This window comes from Narcine bancroftii, chromosome 10, assembly GCF_036971445.1.
Source record: "Narcine bancroftii isolate sNarBan1 chromosome 10, sNarBan1.hap1, whole genome shotgun sequence".
In the NCBI taxonomy this organism is placed as follows: Eukaryota; Metazoa; Chordata; class Chondrichthyes; order Torpediniformes; family Narcinidae; genus Narcine; species Narcine bancroftii.
Genome location: NC_091478.1, coordinates 23,469,955 through 23,484,831, shown reverse-complemented (window position 1 = coordinate 23,484,831; position 14,877 = coordinate 23,469,955). Strand labels below are relative to the sequence as shown.

The following is a 14,877-nucleotide window of genomic DNA, read 5'->3' as shown; positions in this document are numbered from 1 at the left end:
ACCTCCAGAATTCAGAAACCACACGGAAAAGATTTCTCATTAACAGATACACTGGATTCAACTTGATCTATTGAAGATAGGAAGTGCTGGTGTTGAACCCTTCCAAGTTAGATATAATATGGTGAGTACAAAGTAAAGCTTACCCAACTTTGCCCAAATGTGGCTTATTGGGCAAAGTTTTCAATCTCTGTCAGCAAATTCTAAATGCTTCTGAGTGGAAATTGTTAGAACTGCAGGAAAATTAGCTCTAGTGTTTATAAATCCCTGCGGCAGAGGAAATTTATAAAGATATTGTGAGGACTAAGTATTAGGCTGGGGATGCATTTTTTGGAAGACAAGAAGCCAAAGGAAAATTTAATTGTGTTGAATGTTAATTATATGCTTCGTGATAGATACCTTCTTTACCAGAGGGATTACAAACAAGGGGAAAAGATTTAAATTAATTGGTTGAGGAATTAGAGGAGAGATTGAAAGAATATTTCATCCAGAGTGCAGTTCAGATTTTGAACTCTGTGCTTGAGAAGATGGTGGTGGCAGAAAGTGTTAGCACACTTGGATGTATCCCAGTGCTTGACCTGTAGGGTTATGGAAGGTGAGACCAGGCTGGGGAGATATTTTAGCACCTTCATGAGCAGTGTTCAAACTGGCCTCTTTCTGCATTGTAAATTTTCTATGATTCTATATCTGTTACTGATAAGATTCATTTTATAACCCCAACACATACAGCTGAAGGCCACCGGCATCATCCTTGAGCCTACCAGAGGGTTCCTTTGTGCTTCACAGCTCTGGGGATCAACAGGAATTCTACCTTTACTCTCACCCTTCAAACCAAACTAAATAAATCTGAGCAGCTTTTAATCATTCATGTCACCACCTTTGAAGCTCTCAGGACATTTCTTGATCTTATAAGGGCCATAAGAAGTTGTCTTTTAGTCACTTTGCTCTTCAATGGTTATCATACAATAACTTAAAATTTAGGATCTTCAGGAGACTTAATGGTATCTTAAAGAAGCAAATATAGAAAAAACATAATACACTAAATTGCTGGAGAAAATCAGCAGGTCACGCAGCATCCATTTTGACAGTAAGATATTATTTTAGACAAACAGCATGGTAACAGGCCATTTCAGACCATGAACCCATGCCACCCAATTAACCTACACCCCTGGTATGTTTCTTTTTTTGAACAGTGGGAGGAAATCGGAGCCCCCAGGTAAAACTCACATAGACACGGGGAGAATCTCCTCCCAGACAGCATGGGATTCGAACACCAGTACCTTAACAGTGTTGCACTAACCGCTACACCAACCATGATGCCCCAAATCAATTAAATTCCCATCAAAACATAGCCATGTCATTTCAAATATTTTAATTATACATTATCTATAAAAATGATTTTATTTAAAACCAGAAATGAGCATCTTAACTTGTATTTTGTATTTTTTCTTTCACCCTGCTTGTTCAGAATCTCAAAAATCTTTTAACACCTTTGACTGACATGATTTTCTTTTCATCAACCGATTTGACTCTGCCTAATATTTATTCTTATTCTAACTGTGAAGAGGATAGTGTTTTTTTTAAAAGTTCTCCCTTCATCTGCATGGGGTTCTTCTGTGTGCTCCAGTTTCCTCTCATGTTCCCAAGACATACAGGGGTTAATTGGTCACATGGGTGTACTGGTGGGGGAGCAAGGCCTTATGGGCTGGAAGGGACTGTTTCCATGCTGTGTCTCTAAATTTAATATTTATATAAACTTGGTGGAATGTATCAATGTGGCAGATAGAATTTAATGAAAATAAATTACGTTTGGTGAGAAAAACTGGGAAATTCACAATGGAATAAAGATTAAAATTCTAAGGATCAGAGGGGATGGAGGATATGAGTGCCCAAATTACTGAAAACAGTTTGAGAAAAGAAGTGGAACACGAAGGTCTGCAGACACTGTGAATGTAGTAAAAACACAGAAATGCTGGAGGAACTCAGCTGGCAAAGAAGTTAACCAGACATGCGCAATGGTGGCTTAGAATATAAAAAAATGTAGAAAGTCATGGTGAAACTTTATAAAACACTGGTCCAGCCTTAAATGTTAATTTCTGTTTGCTGCAATACAAAAAGGATATGAAGCCATTATAGAAAGCCCAAAGAGTTCTGAGAATGGTTCCTGGGATGAGGTACTACAATTACAAGGACAGATTTGAGAGATTATAACCATTTTCTTTCGCAATAACAATGAGGGGAATTTTGATAAAGATTCAGCATGAGAGAAGGCTATTCTGGCTTATGAAACCTGTGCCACCCAATTACACTCAATTAACCGACCAATACCAACCACATACATTTTTAGAGGGTGGAAGAAAACTGGAACAACTGGAGAAAACCCACTCAGCTCACGGGGAGAACATACAAACTCCTTACAGACACCACCAGATTGGAACTTGGGTCACTGGCACTGTAACAGCACTGCACTAACCGCTAACTGTGATGAGGAATATGGCAGTGGGAAGGAGGTCACGTGATGGAGTGGTGGTGGTTATGGAAAACCAACCCTCCACAGAGAAAGTTGGAAAAAAAAGGTAGAAAAATAAAAGAGAGAAGTATAAAAAAAGTCACAAGATAAAAAGTATAAGAATTTGAAGATGGCTCCAAAGAAGGATGTCTACAATGTCAAGTAGAGATAAAGAAATTACTCGAGAAAAAAGAGGAAGGCTTTACTGGTGTCCGGGAGCAGGGAGCTCTCCCCAAGAGGATGGCCATATTGGTGAAGCCAGTGAGTGAGCAGCTGGGGGGGGGGGGGGGTGACAACCCCCAGGGTGGTCTTCAACGTTGGCTTGCAGAGCCCAAAAAGAAAATACCAGCGTACATTGCAGTGAAGACGTTAGTGGGAGCTGACGCCAACAGCGGGACGTTGAATTGGCAATGGGAGAAGCCGCGGAGGAGACATCCATAGAAGAAGGATCAACACGGAGCCAAGAAATGGAACTAGAGAAAGAAGATCAAGAGGAAGATAAAAGCTAACAAGAAAAAATACAAGGTAAAAAACAGAACCAGATGATTGATAAAGAATATTTTGACAATCAAATAAAGATACTAATGGAAACAAAAATAAACTATGCATGTAAAACTGCAAAGAATGGAGAAGGCTATGGCAGACATGAGAAAGCAAACTGATGAAGTGGAAGACAGAGTGATAGTCGTGGAAATGGAGGTGAATGAGTTAGAGAAAAACTGAAAGATAGAGATAAGGAGATTAAAAAGAGACAAGATTTAATGGCCCATAAAATTGACATTTTAGAGAATTTCAGCAGACATAATAATATAAAAATAGTGGGCGTGAAAGACGGTGAAGAAGGGGCAGATATAAAAGGATTTATAAAAAGATGATCCCTCAGATCTTGGGAGTGGAAAAACTCTAAGAAGAAATAGAAATCAAAAGAGCCCACAGAGCATTGGTGCCAAAGCCACAGCAGAAACTGCGCTCCATACTAATAAAACGACTACAATATACAAGAGAGAAAATATTTGAACTGGCAATGAAGAGTGAAAGAAAATAAGGAATAATTGGAGCACAATGGGAATTTTTTTTTTAATCCAGAGATTAGCTTTGAACTTTTAAAGAAGTGAAAGGAGTTTAATTTAGCAAAAACTGTACTGTGGAAAAAAGGTTATAACTTTGGTTGTGGCATCCAGCAGTGTTGAAGATATTCATTCCCAGTGAGCAAAATAGACCGTTTTCAGATCCAGAAGAAGCTTTGCAGATCGATCACCAAATAAGCAACAAGAAGAGTAAAGAAAATAATAAAAAGACTGTTAAGATAATGTAAATAAATAAGTTGGAATGTTAATAGTTTGAGTACAGATGTTTCTTTTTCTTTGGCTTGGATTCGCGGACGAAGATTTATGGAGGGGGTAAAAGTCCACGTCAGCTGCAGGCTCGTTTGTGGCTGACAAGTCCGATGCGGGACAGGCAGACACGGTTGCAGCGGCTGCAGGGGAAAATTGGTGGGTTGGGATTGGGTGTTGGGTTTTTCCTCCTTTGCCTTTTGTCAGTGAGGTGGGCTCTGTGGTCTTCTTCAAAGGAGGCTGCTGCCCGCCAAACTGTGAGGCGCCAAGATGCACGGTTTGAGGCGTTATCAGCCCACTGGCGGTGGTCAATGTGGCAGGCACCAAGAGATTTCTTTAGACAGTCCTTGTACCTTTTCTTTGGTGCACCTCTGTCACGGTGGCCAGTGGAGAGCTCGCCATATAACACAATCTTGGGAAGGCGATGGTCCTCCATTCTGGAGACGTGACCCATCCAGCGCAGCTGGATCTTCAGCTGTTTAGGGTTTTAAAAAAAGGCTTTGTTATATTTTAAAGAACAATATATAGTGATTATTCTGGGAGAGCGCTGGGAAAAGGGGAAGATCTGCCCACTGCGAAATCTGTTGACTTTTGCGGTAAATACCACAACCCAGGGAGTTGTGGTTGGGTTTCAAGGTGGCAAGGACAACTCAGTAAAGGGGGAATTAATGTTTTTTTTTAATAGAATTTTTTGTTTTTTATGGTTTTTGTTATTTTCTTATTAGTTGTATAGTAAAGAGTAAGAACAATTTAAGGAGTGATTTGGGAAGAAGGGAGATGGAGGGGTTGAAGAGGTGGGAGAGAGTTGAAAACGGATGGGTAAGATGAGTACATTGAACTATATTACTATTAATATTAATGGAATCCATAATCAAATTAAGAAAAAAAAATTATTGACACTACTTAAAAAGGAGAAAATAGACATAGCAGTTATACAAGAAACACACTTAACTGAGTTAGAACATCACAAGCTGAAGAGAGACTGGGTAGGTCTTGTAGTGGCATCATCATACAATTCAAAAGCCAGGGGAGTTGTTATATTAGTTAATAAGAATCTGCCAATTAAGATAAAGAAAGTAATAACAGACCCAGCGGGTAGATATGTAATGATGATGTGCCAGATTTATTCAGAATTTTGGAACTTGCTGAACATTTATGCACCTAATGAAGATGACCAGGAATTTATGCAGGACATTTTTTCATTTTTTTTAAAGATAGCAGACACACAGGGACACAATTTACGAGGGGGAGACTTTAATTTTAACCTTGACCCATTGATAGATAAAACTGGGAAGACAACTATAAATAATAAAGCAGCCAAATTTACATTAAACTTAAAGCATGATATGAAGATCATTGATATATGGAGAAAGCAACACCCAAAAGAAAGAGATTATTCATATTATTCAAACAGACACAAAACCTATTTTAGGATTGACATGTTCTTGTTGTCAGCTCAGATTCAGGGGAGAGTTCGAAAGACTGAATATAAGGCAAGACTTTTATCTGACCACTCACCCATGTTATTGACAATTGATTTAGAGGATATTCCACCGAAAATATATAGATGAAGGATAAACCTAAATTGTTAAAAAGCCGAGACTTTTGGGAAAACATAGAACAACAAATCAAAGTATATTTCGAGACAAATACAAATTCGGTAACAGACAAATTTATATTATGGGATGCAATGAAGGTCTTTATTAGGCGACAAATAATTAGTTACATGACTGGTTTCAACTTCACAAAGACCAAGGAACTTACTGTTGATTTCAGGAAGGATGCACCTGTCTGTATTGATTGGGTGGAGGTGGAGAAAGTCAGAACAAGTATCTAGGAATCCCTATTTCAGAAGACCTCCTCGAGCCAGCACATCAAGGCAATTGTGAAGGCAGCTCACCAATGCCTCTCTAAGGAGATTTAGCATTTCATCATATACTCCATCAAACTTCTACAGGTAATTGTGGAGCATAGTGCACTACTTCCACCACAGCCTGGTTTGGGAATTCGACTGCCCAGGAATGCAGAAAGCTCAAGAGGTAATAAACTCAGCCAGGTCCATCACAGCCTCCGATCCCCCACCCAATGAACTAACACCCATCCCATCACTCTAAGGTGAGGCGCTGACATCATAACAGCCACAGGCTCTGAACCTTCCCTTATTGCATTAATGAGGAACTGACACTATAAGATATAGGAGGAGAAATAGGCTATTCAGCCCATCAAGTCTGTCCTGCCTCTCAATGGCAAAAGCACTGTCACTTTTGTTTACAGTAGGATAATCATGAATATTTATTATTTTATTTTGGGCATTTGTAGTCTTTAAATTTGGACATAAAGGATGGTAACAGGCCATTTCGGCCCAAGAGTCTGTGCTACACTCCCAGCATGTTTCAAATAGTGGGTGGAACCGAGGAAAACCCATGCAGACACAAGGAAAACGTACCAACTCCTTACATACAGTACGGGATTCCAACCCTGGTCCTGATTGCTGGCACTGTAAAGGCGTTGTGCTAACCGCTATGCCAACCGTGTCTTTTAAATTCAATTAAGCATTTAGTATGTAGTTGTTTTAAGTCAATAAACTAATTTATTAGATTGTAAAGCCTTGCAAAAGGTAGTGGATATAGGTCAAGACATCAAAAGGAAAACCCTCCCCACCATCAAGAACATCTATGGGAACGGTGTTGTCCAAAAGCAGCAGCAATCATCAACGATCCACACAACCCAGCACATGCTCTGTCCTCGTTGCTGTCATCAGGAAAGGGGTACAGGTGCCACAAGACTTGCACCACCAGATTTAGGAACAGCTGCTCCCCCTCCACCATCAGACTCATTCAGGGACTCATTTAAAGTCTGACTTTTTGGACTTTATTGATATTTTGTCTCTCTGTATTGCACAGTCAGTTTGTTTAGATTTCTTTATTTGTTTACATGTCGACATTGTGTAGTTTTTTTTGCACTACCATTTAGTGGTAATTCTGCCTCGCCTGCAAGGAAATAATCTCAGGGTTGTATGTGATGTCACGTGTGTACTCTGGCAATCAATCTGAAATCAGAATAAAAAACGGAAACTGCTGCATGCGATGTGGAAAACTGCTTTAATTTGTCTAAACGTTGTTAAAAATAAATGCTGTATTGCTTTATTTTAAGACCTTGCCAGTCGTCAGCGGCAGCGCAAAGCGCGGAGATGTCCACCGACTTGACAGGTACACACCCACGTGCACACTGACGTTTCCCGACACGCAACAGAAAAAAAAGAAAATACACGCCGATTGGCTCCAGTCGCCCGAAATCCTATTTTCCTATTGGCCACCTCCGTCCTCGGTCACGTGTCTGGCTCACAAAGCCAATAGGGAAGCTCAAGCCCGGCAGGAACAGACCCTCACCTTCGGTGGGCGGGGATCCCACGTGCACCCAAGGCGACGCTCCTTCTGATTGACCGCTGTCCAGGAATCGCCCACCTCCCTCCCTCCATTGGCCGGCCCTCTCGTCCTCCCCCACCGCCGACATGATTGGCTGTCGAAGCTTGTCCGTCAAGAGTGGCGGCGGGACGGGGCGGTTGGCCGCGGCTCGTGCCGGAGCGGGGTCCGAGTTCGAGTCAGAGCGCGAGCTGGCTGGCGTGAGGGGAAGGGCGGACGGATGGGCCGGGCAGGAGAATAGCCATTAATACTAAACGGGGGGGGGGGGGGGGGGTGGGGGAAAAGGCTTGTTATGTCGGCGCAGAGACTATAATGAAAGACACTGATTATTAGATGTGACCCCCCCCCAACCCCCCCTCCCCTCCGTCGGTGCAAACAACCATCATCACGCTCGCTGTGAGGGGAGGGGGGGGCAGCGCCTCCATTTCCATGACAAACATGGCGGCCGGCAGCAGCGGCCGAGTCGGCTTCTTCCTGGGCGCTTGCTGCTGCTGCTGCCTGCTGCTGCGGGGCTGCCAGGCGACGGCGGAGGGGGAAGAAGCCGGCACGGTCATCATCGGCCTGAGGTTGGAGGACACGGACGACGTGACGAGCATGGGGGGAGGCGTGGTGCGGGTGAGCGAACGCACCCGGGTCCGCCTGCGGCTCTACGGCCGCCACATCGACAACAGCACCTGGAGCCGCATCGGTTTCACCGAGCACCGGCGCACGGCGGCGGCGGCGGGCGGCGCCTTCGACCCGTGCGGCGTGCGCACCTCGGACATCGTGGTGCTGCCCGGCGTCGCGGTGAGCCGCCGGGGCACGGGGGTGATCGAGATGGAGATCAAGCCGCTGAGGAAGACGGAGAAGACCAAAGCTTACTACCTGTGCACGGCGGCGGGCCGGGCGCCCGAGCCGGCCGACTGGCTGTATCACGACGCCGAGGACACCATGGTGGTGGTGGTGGAGGAGCGGAAGTTCCTGCTCCCTTTCTGGCTGCAAGTCATCTTCATCGGCGTGCTGCTCTGCCTGTCGGGCATGTTCAGCGGCCTGAACCTGGGCCTGATGGCGCTCGACCCCATGGAGCTGCGCATCGTGCAGAACTGCGGCACGGACAAGGAGAAGAACTACGCCAAGCGCATCGAGCCGGTGCGGCGCCAGGGCAACTACCTGCTGTGCTCGCTGCTGCTGGGCAACGTGCTGGTCAACACCACCCTCACCATCCTGCTGGACGACATCGCTGGCTCCGGCGTGGTGGCCGTGGTCGTTTCCACCGTCGGCATCGTCATCTTCGGCGAGATCGTGCCGCAGGCCATCTGCTCCCGGCACGGCCTGGCTGTGGGCGCCAACACCATCGCACTCACCAAGTTCTTCATGCTGCTCACCTTCCCCGCCTCCTATCCGGTCAGCCGGCTGCTCGACGTGATCCTGGGCCAGGAGATCGGCACGGTGTACAACCGCGAGAAGCTGCTGGAGATGCTGCGGGTCACCGACCCCTACAACGACCTGGTCAAGGAGGAGCTCAACATCATCCAGGGCGCGCTGGAGCTCCGCACCAAGACGGTGGAGGATGTGATGACCCCGCTGCGGGACTGCTTCATGATCGCCTGCGAGGCGATCCTGGACTTCAACACCATGTCCGAAATCATGGAGAGCGGCTACACCCGCATCCCCGTCTACGAGGGCGAGCGCTCGAACATCGTCGACCTGCTCTTTGTCAAAGACCTGGCCTTCGTGGACCCCGACGACTGCACTCCTCTGAAGACCATCACCAAATTTTACAACCACCCCTTGCATTTTGTTTTTAACGACACCAAGCTGGATGCGATGCTGGAAGAATTTAAGAAAGGTGGGATGGTTTCGATCAAATCCTCACATTTGAACCCTTTCTTTCCCCCCCCCCCCACCCCCCTTCCCTCTCCCTCCCCCCCCCACCTATCCCTCAGTTATATTGTCAACCCTGTATAACAGCTCCGTCGCCCAGTAAAATATTTGGGTTACGTGAGTGGTTGCACATTTGTTTGTGGAAAATGTTTCCCCTTTTTCCGATGCGCAACGAAACTCTGCCCATAGATTCCTATAAATGCCTCATGGATATCTTTTTCCTAAGTTAAGATTGTGTTTGGACAGCGCTGACGAGGATTGAGTCTAAACCAGTGTTTCTCAATCTTCTTCCCCCACTCACATACTACCTTGAGTAACCGTTTACTAACCACAGAGCCTATATGGCAAGTGATCCTATAGTAAGTGCAGAGCACCTATACTGTCGTAAGGATCCCATTGGTGCTCTGTGGATAGTAAGGGATTACTTAAAGTGGTATGTGAATGAAAAGAAAAAAAGTTGAGAACCACTGGAAAGCCTACAGAATGCTTTTAATCTTAATTTTTCTCCTATAATTTCAAGGTGATGTTTTGTGAATGTGCAACACCATTGTTCATCAGCCTGTAGCCTACGTTCTAAATCTTAAATTGCTTTGGAAATGTCCAAGAGCAATTTGTGAAACCAATTGGAGTTCCACAGGGATCTGTTTTGGGATTCCTGCTCTTTGTGATTTTTATAAATGACCTAGATAAAGAAGCGGATACAAAAGGATATAGACAGGATGCCGAGTTGGGCGGGAAAATGGCAGGTGGAATTCAATCTGGGTAACTGTGGGGTGATATATTTTGGAAGGTCAGATACTTAACAGTGTGGAAGAACAGAGGGACCTTGGGGTCCAAATCTATGGTTGCCATGCAGGTTGAGGGGTAGTTAAGAAGGTGTTTGGGATGTTGGTCTTCATTAATGGGGGGGGGATTGAGTTCAAGAGTCGAGAGGTCATGTTACAACTACAAATCCCTGGTGAAACCACACTTGGAGTATTGTGTTCAGTTCTGGTCATCTCATTATCGAAAGGATGTGGAAGCTGTGGAGAAGGTGCAGAGGAGATTTCCTGGGATGTTTCTTGAATTGGAAAATAAGTCTTAAGAGGCAATGTTAGCAGAGCTGGGACTTTGGAGCGAAGAAGGAGACAATCGAGGTGTACAAGATTCTGAGAGTTATATGTAAGGTAGACAGTCGGCATCTTTTCCCCAGAGCAGTAATAGCAAACACCAGGGAACATGTCTACAAAGTGAAGGGAGGGAAGTTTTGTAGAGACATCAAGGGTAAGTTTCTTTTTGTATACAGAGTTGTGGAATGCCTTGCCAGGGATGATGGTGGAGGCTGAAATATTAGGCGTATTTAAGAGACTCTTAGACAGGCACATGGATGAAAGAAAAACAGAGGGTTATAAGGTAGAAAGAGTTTAGTACTTTTTTCTTTTTTTTTGGTAGGAATATATGGGTCGGCACAACATCAAGGAAGGAGCTGTACTGTGCTTGTAATGCTCTATGTTCTAATTGCATGCAGAATTGGATGTTACTGGAGTCTACTGACTGCCAACTGGTTATACCATCCATTTGTCAGCATTTTATAAACCAAGTCTGCTTTAAAATTCAATTCTGTAGATGTAGTAAGATTGCATTGCTCACTTTCATTGGATTTAATGAAAAATTTGCTGCAAAGCTCTCAACCTCGTTTAGCAAGTAGCCTTTAAAAGTCTTAAGTCATTGCTAACAAAGATATCTATGAATGATAGATGAGTCTGCAGTTTTTATCCTTATTTGTATGTTGTGGAAAAATCCACATATTCATGGTAGTTTGTAGTTGAAATCCACTTCTAGATTCTTAATATGTCGAAATGTCATTGATTTTGGGTGGAATGAATGAAGCTTACAAATGTAATATCTCATGGATAGTTGCTGACTGTCATTGATTTGGAATTGGTATCTACCAAACTCTGAGATTTGAGCTGAGGAATGAGTTGGTGCAGAAGTGAAAGGAAGCAAAATTTGAAATGGCCATCCCTTTCTGAAATGAATGAATAAAATAAAATGTAAAAAAAACCTTGCATTTTGGAACTGTTTCTTCACTTTTGTGAGGAACATGTAATTTAAATATCAAAAATACATTGCTTGCAAGTACTGTTGTAAGATGTTCTCAAGACAAAAGTTCAGAGTTGCAACAAGAATCAGCTACCAGTTTTATTCATGGGGCCAAAAATGCAGTTTTGCAGCATTCTTTAGATGAAATTGCATATATGTTCCCTTGTAATTTGTGGTTTAACCCATTTAAAAAAAAAAAAAAATGGGTTTATTTGTATCATTTTTTTCCCAATTATTGCATGATGCAGTAGACATTGTCTTTCCACCAATATTTTAAGGCTTCTCGTGGATCGAATAGAGTCGTATTGTTATTTCAAGAATACTTTTAAATGTATACATACATTAGAACTCTTTCAGAGATGCTTTGTGTTAAAGAGCACAGTTCATCAATAGGGTTAAGGATTTTTCTTGCATGGTCAAATGTGAGGCAATGGTGGAATTTAGTTTCTAATAATGTTTTGGCTTTGAGGTGTTGGGATCTTCTTCTTCCCCCTTGGCTTCAAGCCACTAAGGGGTGGGGAAATTTTGTGGAGGGAGCAATGCTAGCAGTTATATCCTAGAAAGGATGCACAATGCCTCGTCAATGGTGGGTGGAGGTCACTTTTCACCATCTTTGACAGGTATGTGACCCATAAGTGTGTCAATAGTGGATTGTTTGTGTCATGATGTTTTATGATCTTGCAGTAATCACTTGTGAGTTGAGCTGCAATTGTACTTGTTAACTGCTCCAGTTTTCTGCCACAGAAACAGCTCATTGTGTACAGGAAATGTTGCTGGAAGATCTTTGTATGATTTGGAGTTTAAAAGTAATGAAAAAGTATTAATTCATTTTTACCAGCTCATTGTGGTATGTTATTGTCAAGCTTTGAATTGGGAAGCAATTTTTGAAGCTGATGGATGCTTTTAGTGAGACTGGGTCAATCTTCACTGATGGAGTGGAGACAGGTCTACACATTCCACTGGTCAACTGTCTGAATTGTAAATCCAACGCCAAAAGTTTTGTAATGGGGATTATTTGCCACCTTGACCTATCCAGATTAGTTGATTATTCAGAATATCTGTAGTGATTTTGTTCCACATGTTACTGCATGAAATAACTTTGGCTATTCCTCTGGGTAGCACTGTGAGTATGCAGGCTTATTGTTACAGGTTTAGATTTTGGGTTAAGAGGAGTGATAATTAATATTTTAGCCTAATTAGGTGACCTTGATAAAGGCATTGTCATTGGTTTGAACTGAAGAAGAAACCTAATGTATTTTTCTCCTTTACTTAAAAAAAAGACTTTGCTTTGAGCCTTTCATTATTCCAGCAAAATCAGCAATTGTGGATTCTACCTGTGTTTCCAGCACTTCAGAAGTTCAATCATTGTAATTACTATGAGAAACACTAGAATTGATCTGGTAAACAGGCACTGCCATCCACCCTATCTATGCCTCTCAGAACCTTGTCGACCTCCATCAAGTCTCCTCTCATCCTTCTACACTCCAGAGAGAAAAGTCCCAGCTCTATTCACCTTGCCTCATAAGACCTGCTTCCCATGTTTCCAGTACAACGCTCTGTTGCCTGTGCATTGACACCCCCACACATTTGGTGATGTACCGAATCTCCTCATGAAGTGTCTGCAGCCAATGGATCAATGTGATCCTGTCACAACAAAAGAGGGATCGATTTCGTCAAGTTTTACTATTTTTGGTACACAGACAGCCAATCTGTTTGCACATAGTTTTGCTATTACCTGATTCCACCTGCATTGAATTCGCCCATCGTTATTGAATGAAGATCGACCAGGACCAATGCCTGAAGAGGGCTCACAAAATCAGTGAACCGGTGCGGACTCGAAAGGCCAACATGGCCTGTTTCTGCTCTGTAAATGGTTATATGTTTAGATGATTTGTTCATAAGGTCCTGCAAATGGTAGGGAGATGTATGTTCTTTAATTATTTTGACTTGAGGGATAACTATTGAAATGCATTTTGGAGAGAACTCTTTCTTTCATCCTGATGCAGGTCCTCAACCTGAAACATGACTTTTTTTTCCCCCAGATGTAAGCCGCTTGACCTTCTGACTTTTTCCAGCAGTTTTTTTCCCCATGTCCAACTGAGAAAGCAATTAGTGCCCGGGTTTAACGTTAACAGTTTTCATCTCAGTGCAACGCAGCATGCCTTATGAAGTATCAACCAAAGTCATGTGTCCAGCACATCAGATTGTATCTGAACTTGGGAGTCAAATGTTCTCGTGCACCAAAATCCAGTTTTAAGAGGGAGTTACCCATTTGAATTGGACCAATTTCGTCAGTGTCCACCGTTTGATATGTTAATATCAAAATATCTGACTCTGATCCATTTTGTTCTTGCAATAACATTGTAATTCTCCAAGAAGGAAAATATCAGATAGTTCCTTTAAATCATTTATGTGCAATATTGTAATTCTAGGTTCTTGAGAACCGTAACTGTACTCTGATTATTTTTTAAAATCCTCTGTTAATTTGCTTGCCAGGTCATTCTGCATTCCACCTTTTTGAAGAGCTGACACAGCTTTATAAATTCATTTCAAGGTTCATAAGCCTCTGTATGCCTTGTTTGATCAGAATTTAATTTACCACTTATCCAGAAAGTGGCTGCAGTACCCATGTACCATTTGAGATCCTTTTTGAAACTATTTATCAAAGCATTGAAAACCAGAGAACCTGGCCTTTGGTTTCTTCTTTCAGTTGATGTTTGAATTCACACTTTATTTTGTTCATCATGTCGTTGAAATTTGTAAGTAGGATGACTAGATGAGTTTTCTTAAAAATTGTCAGTGAGGAGTAACCAGTGTCAGAATGAAGGCAAAATAGCAGCTGCTGGATACTGGAACTAAAAAAAAAAAGTCTGCCTCTCAGTCGTGATACAGGGCTTCAAACAGAATGTTAACGTATACATTTTGTCCTTTACAGAAGGACTCGAAGTTCTTCCAGAATTCTGTTTTTCTAGTGTCCGAGGGATCCTGAAACAGATGTTTCATTTAGTCTGTGATTTATAGCATCTTGATGTTTATATCCTTTTATTAACTATTTTAAGTGAAGCTTTAATTAAAAATGATCTGTTCCAATATGTTGTGCAGGCTGGTTATTATTTCCCCTCTCATTTTATCAGTAGTGTATTTGGCCTATGCAGTCTTTCCTATGCTTCTTTGTTCAGTCAAATCTTTGCAGTGTCAAAAGAATCAATCCTAGCATTCTGATTACATTCTGACAAGTACACAATAATTACATGGGAAATGTTTCTTTAAGTGTACAATTTTTGAATTGATTTTTTAAATTTCCTTTTTTTCCCCTTTTTAACTAATGTTTTATGTAAATGGCACAGATAATGAAGATTTCAATTAATTAATGTTGTGGATAAATAATTTGGGCCATATCCCTGCATAAGAAGTTTGATTGTCGAAATTGGACAAATGATTCATGGGAAGGAAGTTGCTAGGTTATAGGAAGATATCAGTGGACTTATCAGATAGGTACATAAATGGCAAATGGAAATCAGTTGCAAAAGGTGTGATGTAATGCCTTTTGAGGTAGGCTAGGCAAGGGAATGGTGGGAATCTAAGAAATGTAGAAGAACAAAGGGATCTTGGAATGCATGTTAACAGATCCCTGAAAAAGGTAGCAGGTCAGGTAGTTAAGGTAATGAAA

At 42.4% G+C, this 14,877-nt stretch overlaps 1 protein-coding gene across 3 annotated transcripts in view; it reads left to right on the top strand.

Moving 5' to 3' along the window:
• The first annotated feature begins 7,178 nt into the window (after window positions 1-7,178).
• Window positions 7,179-14,877, top strand: part of LOC138744295 (metal transporter CNNM2-like) — a 102,966-nt gene continuing 95,267 nt past the window's right edge. The window contains exon 1 of one of the 3 annotated variants that reach the window (XM_069900193.1): window positions 7,179-9,090. In XM_069900193.1, the coding sequence (XP_069756294.1) occupies window positions 7,692-9,090 (1,399 nt within the window). In that variant the 5' untranslated portion in view covers window positions 7,179-7,691. The remainder of the gene's footprint in view (window positions 9,091-14,877) is intronic. The other 2 variants (XM_069900192.1, XM_069900190.1) reach the window with 2 other exon arrangements.